The 13,362-nt window shown below is 38.3% G+C and overlaps 1 protein-coding gene across 1 annotated transcript in view; it reads left to right on the plus strand.

The window, feature by feature from the left end:
• LOC137759789 (ELKS/Rab6-interacting/CAST family member 1-like) overlaps window positions 1-13,362 on the plus strand; it is a 101,770-nt gene that overhangs the window by 57,057 nt on the left and 31,351 nt on the right. The window contains 3 exon segments of the mRNA XM_068536397.1: window positions 6,050-6,187; window positions 7,454-7,594; window positions 8,539-8,679. Of these exon segments, the coding sequence (XP_068392498.1) occupies window positions 6,050-6,187; window positions 7,454-7,594; window positions 8,539-8,679 (420 nt within the window).

Below are 13,362 nucleotides of genomic sequence, written 5' to 3' on the forward strand. Positions count from 1 at the left end.
ATAGTTCAATTTGAACAGTTTTTAAGATAAAATACAGTAGTACTCTGCTGAAGTTTATTACTTTTTAAATGTTCTCGTCCTTCCCATCATAAGAATACAGTTGTATTTTAGAATTGAAAGGAATATTAGTGGTCTTTGTCTTGTAGGTAGGTAATTAGAAAGAACAAGTAACTTGCCCAGTGGGACATAGCTAGGTATTTATTCATCACGGTAATCCGTCCATTACTTATATGATGAGAGAATAGCACAATTGGGAGGGAAACTCAACCAAAGAAATAATTGGTTGTGTCAGCCAGAATCTTTGCTGGGCTTATTAAAGACCCTAAACAGTCATTGAGAATATAGATATGGGAGTTTTAACAACCTAAATTGTGTTTAAAACACTGCTTAGAGTTCCACATGACTTTGTTGCTCTTGTATCCTCTAATCGTTGGAAACACATAACTGGACAAGTAAAATTTAGAGACCAGTACAGTCTGGGCAAACCCTGATCATTTTGGTAAAGTATAGTTGTGCCTTGTTAGTACATTTCACAGGCCTGCAGGATGGTAGACAGACAATTGCGTAGATCAGGGGACTTAGTGAATTTTTCCTTTTTAGATTCCATTGATTACTGTAGGTCTCTTTTGCCAGCTGATTATGACCAGTTCATCCAGACTGTACTTTTACCACTGATACTGAGAGGTATTATTAACCAAGAAGGTAAAGGTCAGAGCCTTTCTGAGTAACTTGCTTTCCACAATAACATTTGACACTGACGGCTGCTTAGAACAAGTGTGGAGGCATCATCCAAAAAATTCTTTCCTTTAAATGATGTTCCAGGTAGCTAGGTGACTGCAAGGAGTATTTTGGGATTTCTTGTCCTTAGAACTACATCCTGTAGGAAGTCCCTTCTACGTTTGCTCAGTGATTAGGGCCTCAGCAGCAGAGCAGTCAGTTCCACTTGACTAGGAATAAATCACCCACGTTGAACCATGATAGTTTCTGACAACTGGCAATGCTGATAAAAACCAAAACAAAAGATGTTAAGAAATCTGTGCCAGTGTGGAGCTGGTGTGCAGATTTGATGGATTCACGTGCAGCATGCGTTCTGCGTTAGTCTTCCTCCTCTTTCATCGGTTTTTCTCTCTTTGTAAAATAAAAATTGTACGAGAAGAAAGGCTCTGTATCATATAATAATTATTTCGATTTTCTTTCTAGCCCAGTTAACAGAGTTATACCCTAATTAGAGAGGTCATTTTAAGGAAAACGCCTTCCTTCTCTAAATAGTTATTTAGAAAGTGTTTCCTTCTTGAATTCTTCACTCTTATTTCTTCTCTATGATTTTAGGCTGTATGTATAAACCTGATTGACCCTTCCCCTCCCTATTCATCACCAGGGACACAGATAATATAGACTAAACACCAATTCCTTCGATCTCTGCACAATTTTACTCATGCAGAAATTGAATACATGTTAATAGCTGCTTAATGATTTCTTCTTAATACAGATCGGTTATGCATAAAGTAGGAAGAGCCCATAGAATTATAAAATACATTATTTTCTGCAACAATTTTTTATTAATTTTCAGTATTGCTAAGTATAAGTTATTAAAGTAAAAGAAGAAAAGCTTTTTTAGCTATTGTTAAGTGCTCCTTAGTCCGTGTGTATAAATAAACTAGCCTCCTTCTACCCCTTGAAAGGCCAAACAGACTGTCTTAATACTATCATGATATTGATCCTGATATCAAGTACCTTTGGTTCTGCCCACCAGCTTTAGTGTGTTATGTTTGACTATACACGGAAGTACATAGAAGATGCTCTTCTGCATTGGCAGTGGTTTGGTACCTCCACCCTTCCTTCTTTGCTTCTGTAGGGGAGAATATTTTCTTATGTGACCGTAGTAATAACATTGTGTTTATTGATAAACACTACTTAATAACAAGGAATCATTTATGGAAAGATGCTTGAGACATCTTTGTGTGATTCTTCTTTCCCCCCCCGCCCCCCATCATAGAACATATTATTTATAGCACAGTGATTAAGAGTAGAATTCTGGAGCTAGATTGCCTAATAATTATAGTCTTGTGGCGGAGCTTCAATAGTTGTTATATACATAGATTTCTGAAAACAGTGCCTGATACATACCACACTCTCTGTGTTAGTGGTGCCTCTTGTCACCACTGCCGCCGCCTCCTCCACCACCCCCATCACGAGTAATTTTTTGTTGTTTTTATCATATTGCCATTTTAGGGATTCTGTGGTTTCTGTTTCTACAAAATGGAAAGTTTTTTTCTTGGGTAGATATTCTGAGCATGTTTAAAGCAGTATTTTTCCACTTAGCATGATTCTGAAGCAGTCATCTTTATCATTAATAGTCGAGTATGTGCATAACTGATCCAGTTTTTCTCTTAGCTGTTGTATTCAAAGCTTTTGTAAATAGTGTATTTTAGATCCTGTGGATAATTGAACTTGGTATAGAATGGGATTTCCACTATATAGTTTATAGAAATTGCATAGTAAATACTGAAAGGGTGTGATATGGGACTATTAGGGTGAACAGTTTTCACAGCCTCTATATTGGATTAGTTAAAAGAAGAGAATAATGGCAAGATTAATATGATAGCATTCATACACCCCTTGGTTAGCAACGTCTGAACCCAGAGAGCCTTGATCACAAAATCACAATTTTGAGTCTCAACCAAAGTGAGGATATGTAAAAGGAGTTTTCAGTAGGATTCAGCTGCTGTCCATCATGATGCTGGGTAAAGGGAAAGTGCTTTGTACACACCCATCCTCCCACACACCACACAGAGCCTCTTTTGGGTTAATGCTCTTGCAGCTGGTTTGCACATATCTGTATCTACTGCAGGTCTTCCTTGCCGATAGCAGCTTGCCCAAAGGAGACAGCTCTAGTGAGCGCTGCCCTTTCTTCACCGTGGAATGGCTGTTTCTGCTCTCCAGGAATAGCCATCCTCTTCCTCCCCTCCAACTCAACAGTTTAGACAGCTGGCTAATTGGGTAAGAAAGTAGCTTAGGGAGAACTTGTTAATGGGGATTTTACCTGGTTTAGCAGCTTCTGATCCTGAGTATATCAGGAAAAGTCTTTTTGTTTGTTGGTTTGTTGGTTTGTTTGTTTTTGTTTTTGCTGGCAAAGAATAATGGATCCCTTTAATAGTTGGACTACATACAAATTATACAAGTGGAATTGTTAACAGTTAACATCTTAATTATTTCTTAGATGCTGATGATGGAGGAGAAAGAAGGGTATAATCCTTATTATGCATGTAAGGGCTGTTTGTATATTAGGTGGGCTCATAAAACAAATCTCTGGTTTCTTGTATGTAAAACTTGGTTGGTTCTATGAAGTTTTATTTTTTAAAAAAGGTGGTTGTACTGCTCTTTCTTGGTAGAAAAGTCTAATCAACAGAATGATATCTTTTTTGTGTGTGTAAGGTTTATATGTCAGCAACTAGGATGACCCGCACAGCTGGTTAAATATGTAAACACCAGGGCATTGCCTTCTGTATGTTATGGAGTACTAGATTTTTAAGTGGCAGAATCTCTTTAGTGGTTGTGAATTTACCTAAGTATTGATCCATATGAGATTCCAATAGGAGTGTCTGATTAAACTAAAGGAAACTAATGCTTTTCATATGTGATGGTCTTTTCTCTCACAGTATGCTTTGGACTTTATCGGCATGGAAAAGACTGGAGCCAGTTGCAGTGGTTCACCTGTAGGATTCTTCCTTCGTTAAAGAGTGAAAATCCAAGCCTGACAGTACTCATGGTTCCCTGTTCTGAGTTCGCTGAATCTTTTTGCTTAGCTTATTTGTTCTGCTGTGGAATTCTCAGGGACTGTAGAGAGGGACCTTTTTTTCTTCCCCTTGGAAGGGTCTGCTTGGAATGAAGCAGACCCTTAAAGAGCTTATATTAAATTGATTGATGCAGGAATTATTTGAAGGTTGGATTTAGGTTCTTTTGTAGTTCTTTTCTTGGCAGAAGTCTATGTGTATGCCTAAATACAGTTTATAAAAGTCCAAGCCTATGTATTATTTACTGACTAATGAACCAGAATTTATTATAGACCTGATGTGTGCCAGATATGAAGATACAAAGCTGGGGTAGAGGAGTAAGATCCAGTCTATTTGTGGAGATGTGTATAGAATGAGTAATAACAATATGGTTGGAGATTCGTGTTATAATGTATAGATAGATGAAAGAATGGAGATAAATGTATAGATAGAGAAAAGAATGGGAGATGTGTATATGTATGTATGTAGATCAATACTTTGTTCATGTGTGATGGCATACAGACTGTGGTCATCTTATTGTCATGGGGATAAGAGCAAGAAAGTCATCCCAAAGCAGATAACATTTATGTTGCTTTTTGAAAGCCATGTGAAATAAACCAGCTAGTTCAAGAGTAGACGATGATATTATATTCTCCTGCTTCATTTTTCTCTGTAGGACTTATCACCATCCTACATACTATGTTCATTTCATTCATTCATTCCTTGTCTATCATATTAGGATTAAGCTCTTTGAGGGTAGGGATTTTTGTCTGTTTGGATTAATTCTATATCCTCAACACCTAGAAAACTGCCTGGCACGTAGCTGAATGAAAGAATGAAGTTTGTGAGTTTTCGAATAGTTGTCTTACTTATTTTCCTTTTGCTTATTAAGAATCTCTCTCTACAGTTCCTCCATATTTTTGCTTACTATTTTTCATTGTGTGTACGGGAGTCTCCCTAGTGATAATATGCTGTTTCCACACTATTTCACAAACCCATCCCCTATTTTCCATCTCTCTTAACTCACTTAGTTTCCAAACTCTCTTACCTGAATTGATACGATCTCCTAGCTGTTCTCATGTCTCTACGTAACTCCCCTTAGATATTGAATATCTTCTCCACAGCTATCAGAATTATCAGTCTGAAATACAGAACTGACCGGACTGTTTCTTTGCTTAAAAGTCCCTAATAGTCCCCATCTGTCTAGAGTAAAATGTGTGCTCGTTAGAATGGCACGGAAGCCCATCCATAGCTTGGATTCAGGTACATAAAGTCCTCTTCCCATCTTATAATGAAAATGGGTCTGTTCATTTTTCTTTGTGTCACTAGTGCCTGGCATATAATAGAGACTTCACCAATAGTTTTTTGAGTAAATGAATGCGTACTAGGGTATATGAAGGAATGAATAACTATAATAATAAATTTCATTGAAAATGCTTGCTGTTGAAATAAAAGATGATATAAAAACCTAACTTGAACACTAGCATTTAAGAACAGTTTTTCCGGGCTTCCCTGGTGGCGCGGTGGTTGAGAATCTGCCTGCCAATGCAGGGGACACGGGTTCGAGCCCTGGTCTGGGAAGATCCCACATGCCGCGGAGCAGCTGGGCCCGTGAGCCACAACTACTGAGCCTGCGCGTCTGGAGCCTGTGCTCCACAACAAGAGAGGCCGCGACAGTGAGAGGCCCGCGACCGCGGTGAAGGGTGGCCCCCGCTCGCCACAACCAAAGAAAGCCCTCACACAGAAACGAAGACCCAACACAGCCAAAAATAAATAAATAAATTTAAGAACAGTTTTTCCTTTTTACAGCTGATTTGTTTTTCTTAGCATCCAGCTGTTCAATTTGCTGTCCTCCCTCAGCATTTTTTAAAGGAATCTCTCTGGGCATTTACACTGTTGCTTTGGAAGTAATCCAGTTTCTCATGGCTTTCCTCTCTGTAGGTCTTCCCTCTATCCCCATCCCTATATGTTGGGTCTTTTCTCCCTAGCTACTTTCCTTATTTCTTTATAGAGATTTATGACTCTGCATGTATGACCATACCCATGTGTATGTCTTTTCTCTCTTCTGGCTATAAGTTCTCAGTTTAAAGCTTTGCATGAAGTTCTAAGACCCTTAGGGTAGAAGTAATTTAACCCTAAGTTAAATTACTTCTACAGAGCACACACTGACAACCCTGATCTACCTGTTTCCAACTTAAAATGATTTTTATTGTGACTGTTTGTATTTCTCTGAATTTCCTTTTTTTCCCCCCCTTAAATGTGTGTGCACAACTCAGATTGAAAAGCTCCAAGAGCAACTTGGAGATAAGGAAAAGCAGATGAGCAGCTTGAAGGAGCGAGTCAAATCCTTGCAGGCTGACACCACCAACACTGACACCGCCTTGACTACTTTGGAGGAGGCCCTTGCCGAGAAGGTGGGTGACTGACCCAGACTCCTCACAGAAACATTTCTTCTGCCTTCTCATTAATCTGAAAGTCACTTTAGTGATGAGACTTGATAGAGGAGACAGAAGAAGTCGCTTTGGCAAAAGGGAAAAGAGCTGCCTGTACTGTTGCTGACGTACCCAGCGTAAGGGAAAGAAGATTTGTTTTGTTGTTGCCAATTTAAGCACCTGTTGCTAGGCAGGATGGATTCTGTACTGGAGGGCAGTGGCTGAAGTTTCTAAAGAACCAGCCATGTGCTCCCTGTTTACTATCTTCTCTTTATGTGTATGGTCAGCTAGAATTCGGTGATGTGGGAATGTCAGACGCTGACCATCAGGAGGCAACATTAGTTCTCTTTTACTGTGCCGCATTGGGATCTAATATATTCATGGGTTTTAGTTATTAATACAGTGTACTTGCTGTTTTTCTAGTCGTGGCCTTGCCACTTCATTTTGCCTTCATGAGCAAACCTAGTTTTTACAGGAATGGTTGATTAAATAAAGAAGTGGCCCAACATGACAAGTGTTAATGTCTTGGAGGAGGTTTAAGGACTCTTGGTGGGGCATTTTAATTGGATTTTTCTTCTTCTTCTTCTTCTTTTTTCTTTAAGGGATAGGGTTACTGTTCCTTAAGCCTCTTGGACTCAGAATGTTTCAGGCTTCCTGCCCAGGGATCAAGGCTTGATCCCCAAATATATCCAGAAATAATACCCATAAATGTACTTAAATTGCTTCAACTTTCAAACTTCTTGAGTATCTGTTGACAGAAGTTTTAATGGTTTCTCTTTTCTTTATCCTTCTTTATGCTTTAAGCTCAACAAATCATAATCTCTCCAACCTCCTCCTGTTTGCTGTGTGAGTTGTGAGTTGTTTCCATTGCTTTGTAGGCAACATGTGAATTATATATAGAAAAGAAATATTTGCTACTTATTGTCCTTAGGGTATATGTATAAGTTTTTTGTTGCTTGGGATTTGAATAAATGAGATTATTCCAAAAGAATACTCTAGGGACATCTAATACTAATTAAGGTTATAGGAAAAGAAACCTAGGGGAATCAAAAGAACAAAACCAGATGTATGTTAGGGCAAGATAGGTTGGAAGGTTGAATTCTTTACAAGGTCAATTATTAACGACCTATCACTGTCTTTTGAATGGAGGATGGAAGGGTGAAATTTTATCAGCTAGAAGCTGAATTGCAGTCATATGATAGAAGTATGAAAGGAATTTTCTCATATATTGATGTGCTCTCTTATCAGGAGCGGACAATAGAACGCTTAAAGGACCAGCGGCACCGAGATGAGCAAGAAAAGCAGGAGGAAATTGATAACTACAAAAAAGATCTTAAAGACCTGAAAGAAAAAGTCAGCCTGTTGCAAGGCGACCTCTCAGAGAAAGAGGTCAAGATCACCAAAATGGAATTATTTGGTTTGCTTAGCCAGTGCATTGTGTGTATATGTTGTTGGTGTTTACATAATGCGTATAAAAAAAGGGTCTGTTGGAAGATTTAAAGAATCTTCTTATAGCAGGGATTATTTCAGGCAGCTTTGCAGAGATATAGTAGATGGAATCATTTCTTTCCTAAGTCTTACCTCTTACCTCTTGCAACTGTTATGAGTTGGCTTCTTACTTGCTAATGACGTTTTACAGATCCTAAAATAACAGTATTTCTCCAGTTACATTTGGAGAAATATTGTGCTAATGGTGAGAAAGCTGATAGACGAATGGCATATGCACAAGGAGGACAGTTTATTTACATCAGCTCTTAACGATCACCTCAGCATTGGCAGAGAAATCTTAAATGATTGTTGACCAATTAGGTGACTTAATAGACTTTGATTTTACTTTTGAAGAATCTTGTCGATGTCACCTAAATAGCAGAAATGCCTAATGCCTTGTGATCAGATAATAATGAGCTTTAGGGACATTCTCAGGGTTTTCTTTCTAATATCTTTAGGAAAATTTATGGGAATTTGTGTTTCTAATAGAATGTTTCTTCCAAAATTAGAAGAGAAGAAAAAAGTCAGTGTAGCTACTAAGGTTGACTGCTTACATTCACAAAGCTTGATCTACTTCCATTTATTTTGTGGGAATGGATATGTATTGGTAGAGCTCTTTAAGTCACTATTCAGTTGGTATTTCTTGGGAATTCATTCTGTTTTAGTTAGAACTTGAAAGCCAGAGCTAATGTTGTTGTTCTGTATTTCATGTTCTTGAAATGGAAATATGTCAGTATATGCTAATGGAAAGAAACTACAAACCACCAGGAAAATAAATTTAAGAATTTAAATCTCCATTTTGTTAATAAATAGTATTTATTCTAGATGTATGTTGCTTCTTTTAGGCTTCACTCTTGGATCTGAAAGAGCATGCTTCTTCCCTAGCTTCCGCAGGACTGAAAAAGGACTCACGGCTTAAGACACTAGAAATTGCTTTGGAGCAGAAGAAGGAAGAGTGTCTGAAGATGGACTCGCAGTTGAAAAAGGTTAAAGAAAACTTTTCCAATTTCTTGCTTTGCTTTATTTATTTTTTTTAAGTTTCTGCTTTGTAACAAAGTGAATCAGCTATACATAAACATATATCCCCATATCTCCTCCCTCTTGCATCTCCCTCCCATCCTCCCTATCCCACCCCTCTAGGTGGTCACAAAGCACTGAGCTGATCTCCCTGTGCTGTGCGGCTGCTTCCCACTAGCTATCTGCTTTACATTTGGTAGTGTATATATGTCCATGCCACTCTCTCACTTCGTCCCAGCTTCCCCTTCCCCCTCCCCGTGTCCTCAAGTCCATTCTCTACATCTGCGTCTTTATTCCTGTCCTGCCCCTAGGTTCTTCATAACTTTTTTTTTTTTTTAGATTCCGTATATATGTGTTAGCATACGGTATTTGTTTTTCTCTTTCTGACTTACTTCACTCTGTATGACAGACTCTAGGTCCATCCACCTCACTGCAAGTAACTCAATTTCATTTCTTTTTATGGCTGAGTAATATTCTATTGTATATATGTGCAACATCTTCTTTATCCATTCATCTGTTGATGGACACTTAGGTTGCTTCCATGTCCTGGCTATTGTAAATAGAGCTGTAATGAACATTGTGGTACATGACTCTTTTTGAATTATGGTTTTCTCAGGGTATATGCCCAGTAGTGGGATTGCTGGGTTGTATGGTAGTTCTATTTATAGTTTCTTAAGGAACCTCCCTACTGTTCTCCATAGTGGTTGTATCAATTTACATTCCCACCAACAGTGCAAGAGGGTTCCCTTTTTTCTGCACACCCTCTCCAGCATTTATTGTTTGTAGATTTTTTGATAATGGCCATTCTGACTGGTGTGAGGTGATACCTCATTGTAGTTTGGATTTGCATTTCTCTAATGATTAGTGATGTTGAGCATCCTTTCATGTGTTTGTTGGCAATCTGTATATCTTCTTTGGAGAAATGTCTATTTAGGTCTTCTGCCCATTTTTGGATTGGGTTGATTGTTTTTTGATATTGAACCGCATGAGCTGCTTGTATATTTTGGAGTTTAATCCTTTGTCAGTTGCTTCATTTGCAAATATTTTCTCCCATTCTGAGGGTTGTCTTCTCATCTTGTTTATGGTTTCCTTTGCTGTGCAAAAGCTTCTAAGTTTCTAGGTCCCATTTGTTTATTTTTGTTTTTATTTCCATTTCTCTAGGAGGTGGGTCAAAAAGGATCTTGCTGCGATTTATGTCATAGAGTGTTCTGCCTCTGTTTTCCTCTAAGAGTTTGATAGTGTCTGGCCTTACATTTAGGTCTTTAACCCATTTTGAGTCTATTTTTGTGTATGGTGTTAGGGAGTGTTCTGCTTTCATTCTTTTACATGTAGCTGTCCAGTTTTCCCAGCACCATTTATTGAAGAGGCTGTCTTTTCTCCATTGTATATTCTTGCCTCCTGTATCAAGAATAAGGTGACCATATGTGAGTGGGTTTATCTCTGGGCTTTTTACCCTGTTCCATTGATCTGTATTTCTGTTTTTGTGCCAGTCCCATACTGTCTTGATGACTGTTTTTGCTTTGCTTTAAATAACAGCATGGTAGAAAACTTTATAGTGTCCATATGGAATAACTTACCAGTGGAGTAATAATTTCCTAAAATTCAAAATACCATTTATACCTTGATTAATTCTCTTGGCATTCTTATCCTATTTTACTTTACTCCTGAGAGTCCCCAAACTCTTAGAAAATGGGCAATTCAGAGTAAGATTAAAATATGCAGCTCCTTTATAGATGAAATGTAAGACCACAATGTAAAAATGTCAGTTATCTGATATTTTTCTTCTATTAGCATTAGGCTTCCTGGAAAGAGATAATTTAACAGTGATAGTCACCCATACTGGTGAATATTAGAATTTGGTACAGGTATTTACTATCCATTTCATTGATTTACACCTCTCTAATATTTATATGGCAGTTTGTGGTTTTCAAAGCACTTTCATACTTATTATCTCTGAGTTACCAACTCTGATTAACTGGGTCCAGTTCATGTGATTACTGATGAGAAGGGGGCCCAGCCTAGTCTTGAGACTTGGTGGTGTTCTTTTGACATATATTGGGTGTGTTCAGCATGAACACCTTGTGATGAATCATTATTTAGGGTATGCCGGAAATGAAGTCATATTCTTAAGCTAAGGAAAGGAAGAAAATCCAGTAGCTTAAAGTTACTTTTGAATAAGTAGGAAAATACTTTTTTTGAGATTAACTAATTCAGATTTGGTAATTGACTTCTTTCCCCCTCACTAAAGAAGTGGAGGTAATTTTCTATTTAATACTGGAATATTGAAGGTAAGACTGTTAGATGTATTTAGGATTATGAAACTGAGCAGTAACTGTCAAGAGTAATAAATGTTATTCACTAATATTCCAAACTCGCCTATTTATGGCAATCCCGCATTTTCTCTTTGTTTATTTTTAATCTCCTTGTTATGATACTTCTATAGCTGGCCATTTTTATGATCTCTTAAACTTTGTGTTTAGGTTCATGAGAAAAAATAAAGTTATCTTTGGGTAGAGGACTTGGTGGCTTCCCCCTACTCTGATTTATTACTTGTTTTTCTGCTAATTGCCATTTTACTTTTCGTATTTTCCCTTCTTTCATTCTGGACAACTGTAACTTTTCATTTTAATTAATTAGTGATGTTTTCCTATTACACTGCTCCCACAACGCCCTCCTCCAACCTAAATATAGGTTGCTCTAGAGTTTGCAATATACATTTTCACTCTTTTCTTTTTCCTCAGCTTTTTCAATGCCAAAAATTGTAGATATTTAAGGTGTACAACATGATGCTTTCATCTATGTATGCATTGTGAAATGGTTACCACAGTCAAGCTAATTAACACTTTCATCAACCTTTTCGTGTGTGTGGTGAGAACACTTTTTAAAAATTGTAGTATAATTGACATATAACATTTTATTAGTTTCTGGTGTACAACATAACAACTCAATATTTGTTTATATTGCAAAATCATCACCACAGTAAATCTATTGAACATCCATCAGTATACATAGTTATAAATTTTTTTTCTTGTGATGAGAACTTTTAAGATTTATTCTCTTAGCAACTTTGACATATGCAGCACATATTTATAGTCACCATGCTGTACATCACATCCCCAGGACGTACTGTTTTGTAACTGGAAATGTGTACCTTCTGGTCACCTTCACCCATGTCGCCCACCTCTGACTCCCCACTTCTGGCAGGCTACCGGTCTTTTCTGTGAGCTTGGTCTTTTTGTTTCTGTTTTAGATTCCATATGTAAGTGCAATCATAATGACATTTATCTACTCTGTCTGACTTATCTCACTTAGCACGTTCTCAAGGTCCATCCATATTGTGGCCAATGAAAAGACTTTCCCCCTTTTTTATGGCTGAGTAATATTCCTGTGTGTGTATACATACATACATACGTACATACCACATTTTCTTATCTGTTCATCCACTGATGGACACTTAGGTTGTTGAGAACACTTTTTAAGATGTATTCTCTTAGCAAATTTCAAGTATGCAACACAACATTGTTAACTTGAGTCAATATCCTATACGTTAGATCCCCAGGACTTATTCATTTTATAACTGAAAGTTTGTACACTTTGACCAACATCTTCCCATTTCCCCATCCCCAGCCCCTGGCAACCACCCTTCTACCCTCTGCTTTTCTGAGTTGACCTTTTTCAGATTCCACATTATAAGCAAGATCTTACATGTTTTTAATATGTGGCATTTCCTTCTCATTCTTCTTTGGAGTGTCCATTTTTCTGCTTACATTGCCCCCTCTACTCTTGGGTGTTGTCTCCTTTTCCCCTTAGCGCCTTTAACTATTTTTTAAAAATATTTATTTATTTTATTTATTTATTTTTTTGTCTGTGTTGGGTCTTAGTTGTGGCATGCGGGATCCTCATTGTGATGCGCGGGCTCTCTAGTTGTGGCGCACGGGCTCCAGAGCGCATGGGCTCTGTCGTTTGTGGGATGCAGCCTCTCTAGTTGAGGCGTGGGGGCTCCATAGTGGCGGCGCGCGGGCTTAGTTGCCCTGCGGCATGTGGGATCTTAGTTCTCTGACTCGGGATCAAACCCGTGTCCCCCGCACTGGAAGACGGATTCTTAACCGCTGGACCACCAGGGAAGTCCTGTGCCTTTAGCTATTTATCATAGTTACTTTAAATTCCCTGTCTGGTAATTCCAACATCTGTGTCAAATATATGAGTCTTATTTTTTACTAGCAGGGGCTAGAGTGGGAGAAATGCCCTTTCCCCAGGTAGGACAAAGCTCTGTTAAAATTTTTACTCCTGAGGGTCTGTCTTTGGATAGAGTACACTTTGGGCATATTTCACAATTGTTACTCTTCCCCTCCTGCAGCCAGAACCACAAGGGGATTTTTGTTGGCTCTTCACTGTGAGACCCTGGTGTGGTTCCTGGATTAAAGCCCATGAAAGTATGGGCCCCCCTAAAACCTCCGGCCCTGGGACTTTCCTCACTCTTTTTTTTTTTTTTTTTTAAGTGGTAGGTTTCTGCTTTTAAGATTTATTTATTTATTTTTATTGATTGATTGATTGGTTGCTATGTTGAGTCTTCGTTTCTGTGCTAGGGCTTTCTCTAGTTGCGGCAAGTGGGGGCCACTCTTCATCGCGGTGCACGGGCCCCTCACTATCGT

The sequence above is a fragment of the Eschrichtius robustus genome, chromosome 2 (genome assembly GCF_028021215.1).
Source record: "Eschrichtius robustus isolate mEscRob2 chromosome 2, mEscRob2.pri, whole genome shotgun sequence".
NCBI classification, from domain to species: Eukaryota; Metazoa; Chordata; class Mammalia; order Artiodactyla; family Eschrichtiidae; genus Eschrichtius; species Eschrichtius robustus.